Source organism: Pyrgilauda ruficollis, unplaced genomic scaffold (genome assembly GCF_017590135.1).
Source record: "Pyrgilauda ruficollis isolate IOZ18807 unplaced genomic scaffold, ASM1759013v1 scaffold27, whole genome shotgun sequence".
In the NCBI taxonomy this organism is placed as follows: domain Eukaryota; kingdom Metazoa; phylum Chordata; class Aves; order Passeriformes; family Passeridae; genus Pyrgilauda; species Pyrgilauda ruficollis.
The window spans coordinates 6,181,558-6,196,517 of NW_024524044.1; the positions used below are offsets into that span (position 1 = coordinate 6,181,558).

Genomic DNA, 14,960 nt, shown 5'->3' on the forward strand with positions numbered 1-14,960 from the left:
TTCCCTTGGTTTTATAGAGACATCCTTCTAGGCACACTGAGAGCAGTGCATTAGAAATTACCTTTCCTTGGGCTCTTGTCTGTTTATTAAGGAGGACTCAGAAGGAGGTCTGTACAAATCATGCTTCCTACAGCAGTGCTTTCCTGGCACTACTTGTATTTTTGTCATGTTCCTTTGTGAGGAAACACCATTGTCAGGCATTCAGATCTTCACTGAACCTCATCAGTTTATATTAGGCAATAAAATATGCTAAAAAAGCTATTTCAGACAGAAAATTGTATATAGGTGCTTCAAGCTGAAGATTATATATAGAATATTGAAAGACCAAGAGAAAACAATAAGGGCAACAGCAGGGCATTTGAAAGTCTATTTCAGGTTTCAAGAACAGGTGGTTAGATTCCCCAGTGCCTTTCAATAGGAAAAAAAGTTAATCAACAGCTAGGGCGCTTGTTCCAAAGGATGTGAGAGAGAAAATAGAGAATAGCAGTAGGAACTAGGGGTAGGACTGGCTTGAAAATTTTACTCAAGGCTGTGCTTGCATTTTTACCTCAATACCGTTAATGTGAGATATCACAGGTAGTGAGAATTTGATATTAAATCATACATATATATGTGTATGTATGTATTGCAAATGTAATTGTCCAGTTGTGCTTGTAATGCGTGTACTGTCACTGCAGAGGGACAGCCTTTGCTATAGAGGAAACATTTGAGAAAACCCCTGTGAAAAAATTTGAGAACCCCTGTGAAACATTTGAGAAAACCCCTGTGAAAAAATACTGACCACATCAGTAAGTGGCAGCCTAACCAGAGGTATCCAGGGGAATCTGAAAATCATGAGAGCTCAGATGTTTGGTTGTGTTTTCCTAGGAGCAGTACATCTTCATTCATGATGCGTTGGTTGAAGCGATACTCAGTAAAGAAACAGAAGTCCCTGAGACTCACATTCATGCCTACGTTAATGCTCTCTTGATACCTGGACCAACAGGAAAGACCAGACTGGAAAAACAATTCAAGGTGAGCTCTCTGAGATAGTAGTGTGAAAATCTTTGTTTGTAAACCTGAATGACTTAAAAGTAGGTATCTCAACACAACTTTCATCAGCTTTCTCTACCTAAAATTTAACTGCTGAGCCTAAATTAAGATTAAATTTATCAAATGAATGCAGTTGATTGGGACAGAATTATTTGCATACTCTTAAACAAGGAATCTACCCAAAAAATCCACAAAAAAGAGATCATGAGAAATAGGACAGTAAGTAGATTTTGGAAAATTTAACGTGCCTTTGCAGGAAGATCTCGAAGGTAAAACAGCAGTCTGGAAAGATACCATTCTGGCAGATATATCAGACTTCACCTTCAAAGATATGGTTATTGATCTATTCAAGAATAGATCAAAGTTCAAGAATATTTTGAACTGCTAAGAAAAGTGAAGAAAAAATATTCTGGTGACTTGCTAAGTAGTTTAGACAGATAACTAGAAAACTAAAATTAAGGGAGACAGCAAAACTGCAATATATGCACCCTTTTGTTTAATGCAGCTTATGAAGGAATGGCTTTTCTGCAGTTACCTGACTTTTTTTTTAACTTCATTGTTTCAGTTACTGAGCCAGTCTAACACACAGCAGTGTGATTATTCAACTGCACTCAAACAGTGTAACAGAGAAAAGAACCGAACCTCATCTATCATTCCTGGTAAGCTTCTTCAAATCCTCAACAAGAACTGAAGACATCAGCATTAGTTTGGAGCAATGCTCTGTAAAGAACATTACAGTGAAGAAGTGAATTACGAATTACACATAGAAAAACAAAATAGATGGCTGGATAGCACTTTGTCCCAGTTGATGGAGCACAGTGTTATAATTACTGTGAGATGTGAGATAATTGCTATAATATTATAAGAATCATCGCAACATGCATGTGAATTCATAACTTTTTTTACAGTGGAAAGATCTAGAGTGGGTATCTCATCACTATCTGGTGAAGGCACAGACTACATCAATGCTTCCTATATTATGGTAAGTCAGTTAATCTATTGGTAAAAAACAATGAACAGCTGTTTTCAGAGCTGCCATTTGGTTGATTAAGGGTGCCACAATCCTGATTTTGAAAGTTCCTTTCTTTGGTTATTCACTCTGCCTTAAAGAGTTAATTCCCTCAGGAAGTACTATTACCATTATTACTGCTTTTAGGATTGGTTAAGTGCATTGCATTTTAACAATCTGTAGAAACAGAAATCACATCCTCATTTTAAAACCTGGTAAAGCTAAATGCTTTATGGAAAGATTATTTGAGATGAACTAAATATCTAAATGTGTTAACTAACAAGTTTGCTTTTAAAGGTTGTGTTTGTCTTCCTACTTGCTCATCTTAGAGTGCCTTTGCAGGTGGCATAGCCTAAGATTACATAGTTCATCAGCTTTCCATTATCTTTTTGCTTTCTGGATTTTCTTCAACTCTTTCCCTCTTGAATAGCTGAGAGGGAGGACTAAATGCCTCCTGGACATTCAGGGAAGAGATGGCAAATCTCTGAGCTGTGGTATTAGAAAATGACCTTTTATTTAGAAAATAAAGAAGAGATGGCAAATCTCTGACCTTTTATATTAGAAAATGACCTTTTAGGTGCATTACTGCATAGGAACTCTCTTTCATTTCATGGTAAGAGACTGATCTATCTGTACAAATTAAGAAACTGCTTGGGATTTTTGCAGATCTTTCAAGTATTCTTTTATTTGGTTAGGTAGTCAGCTCCTCTGGAATGAGGATAAAATATTTTTATTCTGACTTGGCTGTTTGAGTCTTCTCTGATCTCTTTTCTCCTTTTTTATCAAATTTTTAAGTCTTAATATTTTTTTCAATGCAATTGAATCTATTATTTTCACATGGAAAATATTTACGCCCAAGTTTTATATTTTTCTAATATTTGCAGGAAGCTAAAAAAAGGAACAAGTGTGCAATGCATTTTCTGTGTTCTCACTCTGTCCACTAGGAGCTTCCTTTAAGCATTAATACTTGGGAAGCAATTCCAAATCTGTACTTTTTTTTTTTTTTTTGGCAGGGTTATTATCAAAGTAATGAATTCATTATTACTCAGCATCCCTTACTGCACACTATCAAGGATTTCTGGAGAATGATATGGGACCATAATGCCCAGTTAATAGTCATGCTTCCTGATAGTCAGAACATGGTGAGTTCTGTGGTTGATTGTTACGAATTTATGTATGAATTTTATTAGTATTACCATTTTGGAATATGCAGGATATGAGAAAATGTCTTGGATTCTGCAAAAAACAGTTAAAATTAATAATACCAAGCGGAGTGTAAAATCCTGAAGTCATCTAGCTGAAATCTAGAAATCCTTGCCTAGGCAGATTGTGATTGGAATGAAAATGTATTGAATCAGTCCTCTATAATTTATACGAGGAGGCAAACAGCAGAAGCAACCATTATGCAAGGTTAGTTTTTGCTCCACGACTTTTCAGTTGCATTATGGCTTCTTAGTCATTATTAGCTAAGGGCAAAAGTGTGAGGTCGTTTCTCACAGCAGCAGCTGGTGGGACCTGGGCAGGGCCAGGAGCACCAGTGGCCAAGCATTCCTCACACAGGAGTGGCCAGGAGCACTGCCAGCAGGGGGGCACACAGGGCATGGGGCCTCAGTTCGGGCAGGAGGACGTAAGGGCGCTGAAGCCCTGGCAGCTTCACCAGGCAGCGGTGGTACCCGCCCAGCACACAGCCATGGCCTCTCTGAGCTCTGCATCCACAACTGCAAGCCAGCCCACCGTCCCAGGTGGCAGGCAGGCAGGACACACGACAAGGAGGATTCCCTATCCATCTGGCCATTTTGGTTATTTAAACTATTATAGGATTTTCTTAAAAATAAAAAACTCTTTTCATTTCTACTGTCAGACAGAAAGGATGCTCCCATGAACTTTTTTCTGCACTTTCAGATAATCCCAAGACCACACACTCATTAGAACACACCAGCTAAATTTATCACATGACCATGAGCTACGTACAGCACAGCACAACCCAAAGGCCAGGCTGGATGTGTGGCACTATGCAGCGCTGCAGGTTCATTGCTATGTAGGTCCACAGGGCACATTGACCACTACAGAGGTGTCTGAAAACCATCACTTTGCCATTGTTATCCCACTCAAAATTTGATTTGTCAATTTAAATCTAGATGGCTTGAATGATTATATGTGACACATTATTTATTATGTTGGATTTCATATTTTAAGATTATTTGTATTTTTATATTTTAATTTGTATTATTGTATTTTAACATTGTTTATTTTTATTACTCCAATTTTGGGTTTTTTTCCTGGAGGCTGAAGATGAATTTGTGTACTGGCCAAACAAAGATGAGCCTATAAACTGTGAGAGTTTCAAAGTCACTATGATTGCTGAAGAACACAAGTGTCTGTCTAACGAGGAGAAACTCATAATCCAAGACTTTATTTTAGAAGCTACACAGGTAACACTGTCATAAACATATAACTCAGGACTTGATTTTTTAAAGGTAATGCCCACGTTTTTTGCATTTTCCATGCTAAATTACTGATAAAATATCCACGCCCTAGAAACATCCATGGAGGGAGTAATGTCTATAGGGTAGTATGATGACATAGCAAATAAGGTAGCCCAACCTCACAGCAGTGGGGTTCTGCATCTGGAGGCTGGAGCTGGAACAAAGCGAAGGAAAAGAATAAAGAAAGTCAATCTTTTACAAAATTGATTTATGGGTTTTTTTTGTTTGTTTGTTTTTAATCATTTAGGATGACTATGTACTTGAAGTGAGGCATTTTCAGTGTCCAAAGTGGCCAAATCCTGATAGTCCCATTAGTAAAACTTTTGAACTGATCAGCATCATCAAAGAGGAAGCTTCCAACCGTGATGGGCCCATGATTGTACATGATGAGTAAGAACTGCACTTTTCTGTTTGTTTTGATGTTTTTCTGTAGAACCATCCTTTCACTGTGTGAAAGCAGCTGAAACAAGGCACAAAGTCTGCACTTAACAGTAGTGGTGATGCTTCTGTTCCAGCTGCATCAACAAGAGAAACATTTTTACTGTATCATACTTCATTTCAGTTTTATCATTTTGATACTCTAGATGGTTATCAGGTAGGTCACTAGAGGGGAAGCCAGTTAAGATTTCATTGCCTTTTACTGAAAGAAATAACTGTTTAGATGAGGCACCATACTGTTCTCCAGATTTTCAATAATGGCAAAAATAACAAAATGTTGAAACACTGAAGGACCCAAAGCCTTCAGCATTTGGTTATTAGAGGATTAAAGAGAAATAATTCTATGAAGTTGTAGCTAGGTGCTGTGAAAGTTATTTTAAGCCAGTGCTGGGTAGACCTGTTTAAGATATCGTAAATATCACATGACAGAGATTCATCTTACCAGTTTGCCCCAGAATTTGTATTTTTTCCAGCTGTAAAACCTGGCCCAGTTTCTAGAGTTTTGTTTTGTTTTGTTTTACTTTACAAAGGCATGGAGGGGTCACAGCAGGCACTTTCTGTGCATTAACAACTCTGATGCATCAACTGGAAAATGAGAATTCAGTGGATGTTTACCATGTAGCAAAGATGATAAATTTGATGAGGCCTGGAATCTTTACAGACATTGTAAGTAATAAGCAAAATGTGCATTTTGTTCCCCTATGTGTGACATTAGATCTTAGGGCAACATTACTGAACTATTTTGCATCTTAGTTTCTGCGTGAATTAATCAAAACTGTCTTCCAGAGGTGCTGTAGAAAAAGAAATCTTCCTGGAAAGAATTCAGAGGACATAAATGAGAAAAAAGCCAACAGACAAATAGTAACTCTAACCCTGTCCCCATATTTGCAATTGACTTTAACAAGGGTCAGAGTTAGCATATAAGATTTATTTTAAAATACAGTTTTCTCCCCTACCTTTACTGTGCTCCCTATTGTTGTGCTTTACATTGTGTGCAGGGGGAGCCGTTAATCAGAAAATAATAAAGCTGCTAAGTAACACGAAAAATTCTGGAGCACAGTACTTTACAGACTGTCACATCAGCTGTTAAATAATTTTGAGCAACAGTGCCACAAGATAACTATTTCTGCCAACATCCTGAGTGTACCCTCTTTTCTCCTCCAGGAACAGTACCAGTTTCTGTACAAAGCTATTCTCAGCCTTGTCAGCACAAGACAAGAAGAAAACCCTTCAGCATCTATGGACAGTAATGGCTCAGCTTTACCTGATGGAAATGCAGCTGAAAGTTTAGAATCCTTAGTTTAATTAGCACATCAAATCAAACATACACATCACAGCATCACACCAATCACACCTGGAGTTTACCATTATTATTTTCAGTTTTATACTTTGGGTGGGGAAGATCTGTCCAGTCACTATATATAAAATCAGACCCCAACCATTGCTCAAACCAAGTCATTTCTGTTATCTACAACTTTACTGTGGAACTTTTATCATTAACAATGTGTGCCTTTTCTTGAAAGATTTCTTGTAATACATTGTTACAGCTGGACTAACTTGATTGACTTTTACAGTGTTTCTAATAATTGAATTGTGGTATGTTTTTTCAGTATTAGGTTTTTTGATTTATCTGGCTTTACTTTTAACTTAAAATTACCATATTTATAGATGTTAGGGAATTCTCAATTACAAACATGTCATGGGTTTAGTATTTGGTTTATTCGCTGTATTTATAACAATTTACATTTGCTAGAAATGCAACTTTTAATATAGTAGAATGTAAATAAGATACTGTTCTACATAACATTCAACATTTTAAGACTTCAATTAGACATTTAGAATAGTAATCTGATACTTACTGTAAATACTGCTACTTCTGTAGTGATCCATGGACCAAATTTATATTTATAATTGTAGATTTTTATATTTTACTACAGAGTCGGTTTTCTAGTTCTGTGTAATTGCCTTGTTAAAATGATGTAGTCAGTATGTTTTTACTTTAACAAAGTCTTCTGAATATACAATTGTGCATCTTAAGCAATTTACCTTCATATAGCTGCATGTGATTTTAACTTTTTGTGGGAACTAGAAATCATTTGTTTTGAAATGAAAACTTTTTATGAGACTAACACTGTACTTGGCATTGTTAAATTGTTTTTACCCTGGTATTGCAAAAATAAATATAAATATTCCAGTCTGTGCGTAGTAGTCTTCCACGTAAACAGTCTGCACTGTCATGCAGGAGAGATTTTACTTACAAGAACAAGGACTTAAGGCTGATCTGCAGACAGCTGCTCTTCCTATGGAATCCACGAGTTCAGGAGACATTTATAGAAAACTTTTATGTTTTATAATCTCTGCTCCTACCCATACCTACAGTGTCCACATTAGCTCCTTTTTTAGCATTTCCTCCCACATCTCCCAGTCTGGCTGTCCCAGGTGTCCCAATTTTCTCAGCTGGCCCCCTCCCAAGACACCTCTGTGCTGGCTTGGCTTCAGATCATTCATTCAGCTGCTGAGCCCTTTGCTGCCTCCTTTGGCAAAGCAGCAGCCAAACTTTGGGAGCAGTAAAGCGAACAGTCTGCAAGAACAGAACCAAAATGTTTCAAATTGACCTCAGTCATTTTCTGTAACCTTCAGAACTGGCAAGAAAAGATACTGATTGTACTGAAGGCTGTGCCACCGAGGGGCTGGAGGAGCCTGGAGTAAAATGTTCATTTAAAACAAGTGTGGGCAGCAAGACCAACCACCAACTATTTTCTCACTTTATATATTTAGAAATATTGAAAGCAGAAATACTGTCCTGGAGTAGAATGCACAGAAAATAATGGACCCTATCTGAGATGAAAACTAAGCATGGCAAAAGACAGGCCTTGATGTGAGCCTTGAAGATGTTAGTTGACCGATTCCTAGAGAAGGCATGTGTAAGGGAGTTCCTTGTGTCAGCAGATAGATCTAGACCCCTCAGCAGTGTGGGATTGAGGAGAGGTGGAGCTGCAACAAAGCCAAAATAAATTTAGATTTAGAGGAATCTAAACAGCAGAATCTTTAAAGAATCCTCATACTATTGATACATGAAATGAGCATGAAGGTCCTAGACAAGGAGACAGACTGTCACAGAATGTCAAAATAGCTAGCAGTGAAGGAGGTATTTTTATGTTCTTATCCTCTTTTATTACAAAAAAAATAATCATATAGACAAAATAATGTATCACCAAATCACAGGGACGGTGTAAGGTTGGAAGGGACTACTGAAGGTCATCTAGACCGTGTAACATAGAGGTGTTTATAAAACTGTGTTAGAATAGTAGTGACCACTTCTGTTTATAGACACAGCAGTGCAGTCACAGAGGTTATGGAGTGTTGAATCCATTTTAGCCAGGACTCTGGAGGTTTCCCTTTCCCCATCCACCAGAGCTGCATGCAGGATGATTGCCCTGTCAGCCCAATGGCCCTGTGCAGACCCAGCCAGGGAATGTGCAGTGCACATGTTCCACACACGGAGACACACGTGCATACACACACACAGGATGGTAGAAATAGGATTCATGACACAGAGAACAGGACTAGGATTTAAGAAGGGGGCAGGACAGAGGGCCATGGTCAGACACAGGGCATGAATGGGTGAAGGTACTGGCCAGCAGCCAGCACATACACATGCAAGCACATTTTACCCCTCTTCTCTCCTTATTCCTGTGCCTATTGCTTCCCTGTTCTCCTTAGTGCTTCTGTTTCTCCAACTTTGTCTATCTCTTTGCAGGTAAAAAAGTTCTTAACTAATTACTTTCATGAGTAGGTTGCCACCCCATACCCAAATGTGAAATGTCAGATGCTGCTACTTAGATCATCTCAGCCACAATGGTGTTATCAACTTCCCTGGTACTTCTTAGCTCACAAGCTTTTCTTTCCAAAAGGTCTCCCCCAGAGCTTGGCCTTCCCTCACATAGCTTCCCATGAGCTGCCTGTGTAGCACCACAAGACTTCATGGCACTCTTCCTAACTCCTGTCAGCTGCTCATTCTTGCTCTCTCCAGCAAGTTTCTCAGGATCTCTGCAGGTAGCTCAGCCTTAGGCCAGGGGTGCCAGCCACGAGCCTGCAGATACAAGTATTCATTTATTTAGTTCAAAGATATAATTAGTTCATTAAATAATTCAGAGGGAACCTACTTTCCTGGACTAAAATGTCTTTATTCAGCCTTTACACTTATTTTTTGTTTTTTAATCCTGTGGTTCTTGCTATGGTTGCATAATTGGTAATTCTGAAGTTCAGGAAGAACAGGACTGAGATAGGACTTCTAAGTGCAAGCAAAAATGCAATGTATAACTTGTGGAGTTAAGTGCTGTGAACAAATAGGATTTAGAACTATTTTAAATTGCAGAGTTTAGGGGTTGACAGGAGTTTAAAATGTACATAATAGGTACATTGCCCCAAATGATGCACTTTTTTAAAGCTTTACACATATACATTTTTCACAGTGTTCAGACACAAATTTGATGCGTACAAAGTTGTGTAATGGTTGTGCTTTGCAAAATTGATTATTTTCTTTCTCAGGTGTCCTGAGGGTTGCTTACTGTTTCTTCTAAAGCACTCAGATTTGCTGACAGACTCCATTTGCACATATGGCTACAAGGACAGCAATATTATGCTCTTCCCCCTTCTTATTCAAAAATTAAAGAAAAAATTTTTGATATCCTAATCTCTAGGGGTGCACATACCAGAAAGGTTAATTGTGATTTTATGGCCAATTGCAAACCATATTCCATAACCTTATTAGCAGATACTATACTTCTGCACTTCACCACATTAGCATCTCACGTGCTACTTATTCGGCCTTTTCTTCTGGAAAACTGGCTTGTTGCCTGACATACCAAATAACAAGCATGAAGTTACCTTCTGCTAATGCATTTACAGTTTGATATAGTTGTATATACAAAGTAATTTTTTGACCAATTAATTCTGTTGTTTTTTCAAGCATCTATGGATCAAAAACCAAAAAGGAATCCTCCTTTCTAAAATCCCATCTTGACATAACTGTTCCTTTCAACCTAAATTTTTTGCAGACATTTTAAAATTGTAATCCAAGCTGTCATTCAAAGTTTCTTTCAGAGATGTTTGTAATCACATTCATCATCTTAGCATGCTGACAAGTTATTTAAAACATAAGTGCTTAAGATAATCTCTTTACTCACACATATTGGTTCTGATCTAGAAAAAAAATAAGAATCATAAAAAATCTTCTATAATCTTCAACTGTGATGGATTATAGATTTTAATAAATGCGTGTCAGTTCCTCTCTCAGACAAAGGCCATATTCTAATTAATTTTTTTCTTATAATCCAAGCCACAGACTCAAAAGACATATAGACTGCCTATTCAAACTGGGTCAAGTGTGGAGAAGATGTTATGTATCTCTGGCAAAAAGTAAGATATTAATAAACAACATCAGGTTAAGCTTTTTTCTTCACAAAGCTGTAAGTCGTGTGACAGGGAAAACTTGATTAGTCCTCAGAATCATAGAAGAGTTGAGAGTTTAAAAAAAAAAAAGGAAACAAGTAATTTCCTATCATCAACTTTTTAGTGATTGTGATGTGGAGATTTAATACCTATGGAAAAGCTTTTCAAGGATCAGAAGTGGTGAACCAAATTCATAAAAACTCACCACTATCAGTACAACAACAAATCAGCTAAAGGCTTCAAAAAATCATTGGACTTCAAAAATCAGTTGACAAAACTAGTTAGCAATGTTTTATCACAATGCTTTACCTGGCTTTACAATTCTTTGCTATGTCCGAGGATAATGTGAGTAATTTCAGACAGGTTGAAATTCTCTGTGGTAAATGCTTACTTCAAGATTAATTTAGCAAAGTTAAACTCCTTTTTCTCTCATTCTGAAGTATAAACAAAGCACAGCTGAGGAGGAGAGGAGCAATATTGTCTTGTTGGGATTAAAAACAGACACAAAGGCCCCACTGCTGTCCTAGGTCTGAGGTATCATAGGTTACAGCCTTAGTTTTCACTACTTCACTGCAGCAAGGCCCATGTCTGACCATCCACTTCGCACAGGTTTGTGCTTTGGTGGATTAGGGTTTCAAAGGCACAAGAAGGAAGAGAAGTGTCTCTCACAATATTTGGCCACATCGTGTCTGACTCCTCTCCACTTCAAATTGCATTCTTTCTTTTTGAAGCCAAAACAAGTCGGGGGGGGAACCCTCTTATGGAATGGAATTCTTATGGCTAATGGAATTAGTTTCTTTGTTTCTGGAAAGTCACAACCTGTACACAGTAGTTTAGTAGGAATATATTTGAGATGGTCTGATTTGCCTTGATAAATTTTGCTAGACACTCACAGCTAAATTTCTTTTTTCTCTCTGTCTTTCTCTCTGTCTTCTTAGTTTTCCAGCCTAATCACAACCACTAGAGCCCATTTTTTTCCCTCCCAGCTATAATAAACAGCTATTTTGCTATGAGCTTACACCCTTTTCCAGCAGTGTCACTTTGTACTCCAGTCCCTCCAAGGGATATAATTCTCACCTGTAGGAAAATCTGGGGCTGAGAGAGTGAGAAACACAGAGGCAAAGAAGTCAGTCTGAGTGTAATGGGGCTCAAGCACCTCCATCTCAAAAAGAAATTGTGATCTTACATGTCATGAAGATCTGGCATTAGCATAAATTCCAAAATGAAAAAATGAGACACACAGTGAAACAATCTGTTCCTTGAAGCCTGATATGGACAAAGAGTTTAAAAGCCTTTCAGCACAGACAGTGATAGCAGAAGCCATGTGCTCAGCTGAGCAAGGTCCTCAAGCTGAGACAGGCTGTGAGACACCAAGGTTCCCTACTTTCCTGGGGCACAGGGAGGTATCACACATCTACTGTTCTGTAGCTTAGCACTTTGGTAGTTGTCCTTGTGCCCAAGATCAAAACGTCCTGGGGAAAAAAAGATCTCTTAGGATTATAGCTGAAAATTATCTAGATACAGATATACCTATATATCTGCATATATATATATGTATATAAATATATAGATGACAATGTTTAAACAATCCTTGAAGAGTCTTCTCCTGTGAGTCTAGCAAGAAGGATGCAGAGGTATTTCATGCACATAGAAAAGTCCATGTGTAGGCATCCTTTCAATGTAACCATCTATGTGAAAAACAAAATCCCATTCGGGTACATCCTATTATTAGACTGTAAAGACAACATGACAACAAAACAGAGGAGTTCAGATTTATTTTTCAAGCAATCTCATATATAAGATACAATTATCTTTCCAGTAATATGCAAAGAGAACTGAGAAGTATAATCTTCATACAAAAAGATGAGCAACAAATTCATTTGAGTCTAAACATAGAAAACAAAATGCAGCATTGCACTGGGAATTAGAAATATATTCCAATAAAATGTGTCAAAAATAGTAGCAGTGTTTCTTGATGAAAATACTGCAGTTCTCATTCTTTAGTGCTCCAAAAATATTAGATATTTGTAAAAAAAATCTGATTTTTATCCCATACTGCAATTTCAAGGCAGAAAAGCAAGTACAGCGCATGCATATATACAGAGGAACAACTCCACGGTTGTGTATTTGTGGGTTGTGTATATAAGGGAGGGGACAGAGAATTCTCAAGTAAAATCCTGGTCTCACCAAGCACTGGACTGGAAGGGACCAGCAGGTACAAGTAGAAGTTAACCCTTAGTTGTAGACCATTAATCTACTGGAGAAGGAGGAGGCAGCAGAGAGCAGAACATCACTGCAGGCTCCATCCTCACCCAGCTGCATCTACCAGCCAGACAAGAGACCAACAAACAGCCTGTAAGGTCAGTGAGAAGCAGAAGAACTTGGTGGAGACAGGATTTTGTGTGATATATGCATAGAACTGTAACAGAATCCAAATTTGACATTACAGTACAAAAGCATTGGTTCAGTAGAAAAAGTCCTTCTCTTTCACAGTAACAGATATTTGATGTTGCCTGCCCTTCATTCTCCCTTCTCCCTTTGGCTCCTTTCACCTAACTCCCTAGCAGTTGCTTCTTCATTGCATCTGCACAGAGAAAATCCAAATCCTGAGTAGCAAAACCTGAAGATCAAAACTTGAATTATTGTTTTGGCTGCTTTTCCTACCATGCAAAACAACACCTGGAATTCCAGCCTCTCTGAACTGTGATAATAGCACTGGTTGTCAGGAAGGAAAAGGCGTTTATCACAAAGTGCGTTTGTGAGCAAAGCTGAAAGCACACAGCTTCCTGCATCAGTATTCAGCTTTAGAAAATGGAAGCTCTAGGCAGGTGCACAGGTAGCAGTGCAAATACAACCTGCCCACAGCATTACACCTCACAGACCTGACTGGTGAAGTCTAAGCCATGCTTAGAGTTGCAAGGTAGTGTAGAAATCCCTAAGCAAAAGCCAGAGAAGCAGCCCTGAAACAAAAGGATGCAACTGGTACTATGTTACAGAGAAGCTGCACTTGGGCTGAAGTTCAGTTGTGGACTGATGTGGCTAAACTGCAGCTAGAGCAGGGCTGACACATCTGACAGCACAGCACTCAGCAGCAAATGAGCTGGCAAACTCCATCAGGCTCAAGTGACACGGTACTGAGTAACAGGCATAGCTTCCCAAGTGACCGCTTCAAACCCATGGCAGCAGAAGAACAGAAGGTAACTCAAAAAGTGACAATTTAAACCTCTAAACCTAGTGCATTTCAAAGCTGCATGTACTACACAATGTATTCCCTTTGTAACAGTACTTAACCTGGATGAGGCACGCAGTGTAAGTGGGAAGAGTAAACATGTCATTTGGAGCATCTTCTAAGCACAGTAACTGTGTTGTATTTCAGACTGCCCTTCGTAGCTGCAGAGCTAAATGTTTATGTGCTCTCTCCACAGCACAAGGCAATACGTAACAGCAGGTATTTCAATATATTGCAACCAGCTTCCACTCTGTAACAAGAAAGGTTATGGGGGGAAGTTTGCTTTAAATGTCCTTCCTCCTCCAATTAATTTCAATTTACATTCATTATAAAGTGATGAAAAATATTAAGACCTAGGTTTCAAATATTTAAGAAGTGAACATTTTCAAGATTTAACAGGATCTTATTTGCTAGTAGTGCATAATTTCTAAACTATTTTTTGCATATTGTTATTGTGAAAACATTCAAGAACACTGCTAAAGTGAAAGGAACAACCAGACTTAAAATTTAAGTACCATGTCCATCTCCATTTTCTGAAAAATAATTTTTACCACATAAACAATCAGACTTCATCAATGGAGTTCCTTACCCAGACTTTTCCACCACAAAATAATCCACTAATAGATTTTTCTTTCAGCTCAAATTTGTCACAATAATAACCCTATAAACTTAGAAGATGAACTCTAATAACAAAAATCAAAAGCCTTCTGAGATATTTTAGAAAAGATATAAGGAAAGATCTGATTGATGCTGAAACATGTACATGAAAGCTTAACAATTTTAAGAGGAAAATATCACAGTCTGTGAGTATCAAGTTTCCACATCAAGCCTGGTGGCAGGTTTTACAGAAGGCAACATTTGCATATGAAATGGCAGGTGCTCCCTTTAGCTGGTCCAAACTGAGATTCTAAAAGGGGAGGTGGGGGAACCAAAAAAAGCCAAATCCTGATTAAATCCACTGCTTTCAGTTACTGTTTGATAATGCTGCGAGTACTGTACATAATGCCTTCTGCCCGAACACGTTCAAGTATTGGCCCATAAACATTCTTTGTCAAAGGTATGACCATGCCTTTGGCAGTTATTTCACCTGAAATAAAGGCATTAAAAAAACAGTGTTAGTGCTCTACCAGGTTTATTTGAGAAAGCTTTGGTAGCTTCACAGTGGGGTTTTTGTGGGGGTTGCTGTGCCGGACACAGCCAGATGAAGGTGCAGGGAACTGCTGAGTCATTCAGCCCTGTCACATAATCAATTATAATTTACCATACTAAAGGTTTTGTCTAGTGTAACATTTAATATTAAATTACTTAAAAA

At 38.1% G+C, this 14,960-nt stretch overlaps 2 protein-coding genes across 6 annotated transcripts in view; one reads left to right on the forward strand and one right to left on the reverse strand.

Moving 5' to 3' along the window:
- The window catches only part of PTPRZ1 (protein tyrosine phosphatase receptor type Z1), a 133,726-nt gene extending 126,567 nt beyond the window's left edge, over window positions 1–7,159 (forward strand). For both annotated transcript variants that reach the window (XM_041471473.1, XM_041471474.1), the window contains exons 22-29: window positions 868–1,014; window positions 1,598–1,691; window positions 1,941–2,014; window positions 3,055–3,183; window positions 4,327–4,473; window positions 4,775–4,917; window positions 5,496–5,631; window positions 6,130–7,159. In XM_041471473.1, the coding sequence (XP_041327407.1) occupies window positions 868–1,014; window positions 1,598–1,691; window positions 1,941–2,014; window positions 3,055–3,183; window positions 4,327–4,473; window positions 4,775–4,917; window positions 5,496–5,631; window positions 6,130–6,270 (1,011 nt within the window). In that variant the 3' untranslated portion in view covers window positions 6,271–7,159. The remainder of the gene's footprint in view (window positions 1–867; window positions 1,015–1,597; window positions 1,692–1,940; window positions 2,015–3,054; window positions 3,184–4,326; window positions 4,474–4,774; window positions 4,918–5,495; window positions 5,632–6,129) is intronic.
- A 5,018-nt stretch (window positions 7,160–12,177) lies between these two features.
- AASS (aminoadipate-semialdehyde synthase) overlaps window positions 12,178–14,960 on the reverse strand; it is a 28,021-nt gene continuing 25,238 nt past the window's right edge. For all 4 annotated transcript variants that reach the window (XM_041471494.1, XM_041471493.1, XM_041471495.1 and 1 more), the window contains one exon: window positions 12,178–14,735. In XM_041471494.1, the coding sequence (XP_041327428.1) occupies window positions 14,617–14,735 (119 nt within the window). In that variant the 3' untranslated portion in view covers window positions 12,178–14,616. The remainder of the gene's footprint in view (window positions 14,736–14,960) is intronic.